General features: G+C 42.6%; 1 protein-coding gene across 1 annotated transcript in view; it reads left to right on the top strand.

Moving 5' to 3' along the window:
• The window catches only part of LOC145394820 (uncharacterized), an 89,803-nt gene extending 87,763 nt beyond the window's left edge, over positions 1 to 2,040 (top strand). The window contains exon 39 of the mRNA XM_080268614.1: positions 1,871 to 2,040. Coding sequence (XP_080124740.1) covers positions 1,871 to 2,040 — 170 coding nt within the window. The remainder of the gene's footprint in view (positions 1 to 1,870) is intronic.
• Positions 2,041 to 5,194: the final 3,154 nt, after the last annotated feature.

Genomic DNA, 5,194 nt, shown 5'->3' with positions numbered 1-5,194 from the left:
TTATTGCAGAATTGATTGATTTTTTTTTTTTTTTTGGCAGAGCTTTTTTGGGCAAAGTTTGATTTTTTGGCAAAGCTGATTGATTTTTTTTTTTGGCAAAGTTGATTGTTCTTTTTTTTTTTTGGCAAAGTTGATTGTTCTTTTTTTTTTTTTGGCAAAGTTGATTTTTTGGGGGCAAAGTTAATTTTTTTTTTTTTTGGGGGGGGGCCAAGTTGATTTTTTTAGATCTATTTTTTTTTTTTTTTTTGGCAAAGCTGATTGTTCTTTTTTTTTTTTTGGCAAAGTAAATTTTTTGGCAAGGTTATATATATTTTTTTTTTGGGGGGGGGGCAAGGTTGATTTTTTTTTTTTTCAGATCTCCAAGACTACACATATGTATGATGTATGAAAATATTTTGGTAACATAGGTAGATGGTATTTTAGTCGCTCTCAGTATGGATATATTGGTGGTGTTGGGGTGGGGAGCCTCTATGGAGTATTATCAATGTATTTTCTTAACATTTTCGTGTAATTGATTTAAAATGATGCAACAGGCTTGTATTCGTCGCTAAAGGACGCTCCCTAACACCTGTTCCTCAGTGATTTATTTTGGGACATGGCTGGTTAACCTTCTGTACGATAATGATGAATTAAATTACGGATAAATCACACGCCTGTACTCTCGTCCGTAAAGGAAGCTCCCTAACACCTGTTCCTTAGTGATTTATTTTAGGACATGAGTGGTTAATATCCTGCACGTTATTGGTTAAGGCGTCTGGCAATAGATAAATAGATAGATAGACGTTATTGATGTAGTGTATGGCGATATTGGAAGGATTTGTGTAGCAGAGGAGGACACAGATGTAATAATTCCCGTACACTCCGTTCACTTTGACTTGGCCTAAAAAAGTATGGTGCTAGTCACGAAGAAGTGTTGTGGAAAGGATGGAGAGAGAGAATTTTCTATTTTCTGCCACTGAGCTACGGGAAAATAGCCCTTAAAGAATTAGAGTCTGTGTCAGGTTAAAGTGAGTGGACCATAGGAACTGCTAGCTGAGAGAGAGAGAGAGAGAGAGAGAGAGAGAGAGAGAGAGAGAGAGAGAGAGAGAGAGAGAGAGGCGCCAAGTTAAAGTAAATTCACTATATAAAAACCACCAGCCACAAATGAATCAGTTGGGCTGCGGAAGGAGAGAAATTTCAAAATCTGGGCCAAGTTAAGGTGAAAGGAGTCCATTGTAAACAGCCGCAAGGGAACGAAAATCAGCATCATCCTGAAGGTAAGGAAATCTATGTATATTACTGGCACCAAAACTCCTCAGCGTATTTCTGTAGGTGAAGTGAGGTGATATTTTGTGATACTCGCTATGCTGGTTAGTGTTAATGAGAATGTTATTATCCCTGATTAATATTACACCTCTTTGTTGTACCTTGATCAATTAGGAATATTTAAAGGGAGAAAATCTGTATCTGTTTTAATTTGCCTTTTCAGTTAGGTGGTGGTGGTAGTAGGTGGTGGCGACCATCATCCACTCACTTGATGTAGTGCTGCCTTTCCTTTACCGTTGTCATTCATTTTCCGTGTCTGCCCTCCTCCCTTCCTATTTCTTCCATCTTTCCTGTCACGTTCTATTACTCTTCCTTTTCCAGGTGGCTTTACATTGAGTGACAAGCCTAATAGTCTCCTGTAAGCCAGGAAACCATTTACAACGCCGGGTGGTAACCATATAACCAAACGATACGTGTTCCATGCGTGTCAACAAGTGGGTTGGTGGTGGGTTAGTGCCCCTTCCCGCAAAACAACTAACTCAAACAACCACCCCATACGGGATTATGGCGTCTGGCTATAGACAGATAGAATTATAGTATTTACTGTGGTATAAGGCGCTCAAAGGCAGCCTACACGTGATGGTGTTGTCACCCTACGTGGAGCAGCCGAGACGTCCACCCGGGAGCCAAACCTCCCGATATTTTCTTGCACTTCGCCGTGGAAAGGACCCTGATCCAAGAGACACTGTGTACTACAAGAGGGCGCCGGATCCCTACACGGTGTATGTGCTGTAGCGTACCTGCAGGACGTACACAGTACCAGTTGTTTACCTGTGGTCGACGGGTCTGCTCGGCCAGTGATAAGCAAGAACAACAACAACAACTTTGGTATGTGACGCGTACGTATGGCTGTCTGTGTCTGTGAGGTGGAGCCAGGATTCTACCTCAGGCATAAACATATATATAATCGTCCCTCATCTCACCATATCCCCCAAAAGGTGCATGTTGGACTGCAGGAGGAGGGTAACCAGTCTGCAGTTCTCTCTCTCTCTCTCTCTCTCTCTCTGGACTGCAGGGGGTAACCACACTGCAGTTTACTCTCTCTCTCTCTCTCTCTCTCTCTGGGTCATACACCCCACACACTGCTTCCCCTGAAAATCCCCAAGCATACTCCCTTAATATGTATGAGAGTAGGGCGGGGCATGGAGGGTTGGGAGGGGAGGGGAGAGGAGGTATTGGAGGGGAGGGGCAGGGAGGATATGGGAGGGCAAGGAAGGGAGAAGGGCAGGGGAGATGAGGAGAGGGATGAGCAGGGCAGGTTAGACGACGGAAGGCCAGGCAGGGGAAGGAGGGTGAGAGGCGAAGGTGTGGCAGGAATGTGTTATTAAGTGTGGATCCGGATGTGGTTCACCGTCTTGGCCATGTCCGCCATATTGGTTCTGTTTCACTACCTGACATAGGCTTATTATTTTCTCACTGTTCATGTTCTTGGCCGAAATATTGCCTTAAGAATTACTATACTCATTTTACTCTAACTTGGCCTAAAAATTGCCATCTCTCCATCTTGAATACTCAGTTGTACCAATAGATTAGTACTAGAAAATAATGCTAGTCACAAAGAAGTGCCATGGAAAGGATGTAGAGTCGTTGCGCTGTCTTTCTGCCCCTGAACTACGCGACATAAGCTGCAAGAGGACGAAAATTTGGGCCAAGTTGAGGTGAAAGAACTGTGTGCATATATTCTGTCCTCTTTTGCCATCTCAACACACCTGTTTCAGATTCTCCATTTAAACCTTTAAAATGAATTATAAAATTGCGTAAGATGATGGGCGTGTGTGTGTGTGTGCGTGTGTGTGTGTGTGTGTGTGTGTGTGTGTGTGTGTAAGCAAATATTTAATTACCAAAAGACGAAAGAAGGACCCCATAATAAATAAAAAAATCCCAATATCCCGATCCGACCTAAAGACAAAGTTTGTTTCTCCCTTTCCATGGAATCACACACACAGGCCGGTATTATCGTCGAGTAAGGAAGCTCCCTAACACCTCTTCCATACCGATTTATTTTTGGATATGAACTGCAGGATTTACCCATATGCCTTGTCTTTCCCGTAACAGCCACAAGAGGAAATTATCGGAAGTGTTGATGTTTTGTGAACGGCGTGTGGCTTATTAAACGTATTATGAACCGCTTGTCATAACTCCTGCTTGTCTTTGGTAGGAAGGAGTGGAGAGGGAAGTACAAGATCTCCCCATGTCCTTTGGCTTTCCTGTATTAAGAAGCGGCTGTAAGGGGAAAAATAACGTGGGCTTTAATACGCTGTGAACTATCTGCCTCGCTATTACGGAGTTCAGCGCCGTGTCAATGAGAAACGATGAATTTCCTGTCGTAATTCAGTCTCCTTATTGTAGAAAGAACAAGAGACATGGCAAAAATCTGTATCTCTTACCTCTCTGCCCATCCTGCTAAAATAAATGACAATTACGACAACTACTAAAGGTATGTTTGGGCCCATCTCTGCCCTGGGGTCAATGGTAAGTCGCAAGTTTATCCTGTTTTCCTACGTATTTCGCCCTTTCGGTAGGAGATTGAGGCCGAGGATGAGATGGAGGAATGGGGTGGAGAGGTATATGAGAGAGGGGTGTGTGAACTGGAAGAGGGCAGTGAAATGGCCAGGGACAGGGCGACATGGAGGTGATTTGTTTATGGCCACCCCTTACGGGATTAAGGCGTCCGGCAATAGATAGACAGATGTTATTTATATCTTTTAATGACGGTATAGTCTGCGCCAGTAACATACATGAGCATTATCAAGTGTAATATGGAGTCGCCGAGGAAGGTGTTTTATGTCCAAACCCAACCTAGGTACGGCTCTACATAATGCCAAACTTAGCGATGTAGCGCCGTTTGTATCCTTTTAGCAACATTTAAAAAAAACATATTAAGCTTTAGCAATATTATAGCACTGTTGAGATACATATTAGTAGTTTATAAGAAACATTTGCGCTTATAGACATTGTAGTTGTCTTTTAAACGCATGTTTTGGCATGAATTTCGCCCTGGGCAAGGTTCAGTGTACCTGGCGACCTTGAGGTGGAGGGGGTGACGGCGGTGATCTTTCACGAATCCCCTTTAAAGTAAATTTTACTCCGTGCAAGTGATTAATTTTCAATGGTGACTCGTCAGAATATATCAGCGTCGAATATTCGTGACTTTGATTGTGTGGAAGTCAGCATGTACGCCCATAAACGTGAGAGATTTACATTCACTGGTAACTCAAGACGTTGGCATCGGCGTGTGGAGACGCCCTGATGGTTCTTTAAAATTGCGTCCAAAAAACACCTTTATTCAAGATTACATGGAAAAAATACGCTCAGTCGTGTGTAAGTGATGATACTGATGGCTGGTTGAAGGTTATAAGGATCGAAGGGTCTCACTGATGACTAATTACGGTGATGCCCTGTCAGAATTACGCCTCTATTTCTGTCGTGTGTTTATAATCGAGTGGTGACGGTACTGAATAAGCAAGAATGGAAACTCGGTGACTATATTACCTCGTGGATGTGATTTAATTCTTTTAGTGCACGTTGAACTGTAATAAGGGGAATTGCGACGATGCTCTGTCTAATACGTCATAAAATACATTGTCGTATGTAAGGGGTGGCTAGTTTGGATATATGAAAATCAAAGCCCAGTGAATATATTGTCGTTTAAAAGTGATTATTTCCCTCCATGAATACGGTGTTGTAAGAGTGAAAAATTAATGAACTAACACGTACCTGTATTACCGTATATATAACGACCTTCTGTTCTGCTGTTGTACCCCTTCTGCTCAAGTTACTCTAAGTTGGCCTAAAATTGCAATCTCTCCATCTTGAATGCTAAGTTGTGACAGTAGATTGATGCTAGAATGATCCTAGTCACGTAGGAGTGCGATGGAAAAGATGTAGA

This window comes from Coenobita brevimanus, chromosome 4 (assembly GCF_032717465.1).
Source record: "Coenobita brevimanus isolate Jiangsu-jjx chromosome 4, ASM3271746v2, whole genome shotgun sequence".
Lineage (NCBI taxonomy): Eukaryota > Metazoa > Arthropoda > Malacostraca > Decapoda > Coenobitidae > Coenobita > Coenobita brevimanus.
This window is presented reverse-complemented; position numbering and strand designations above follow the sequence as displayed.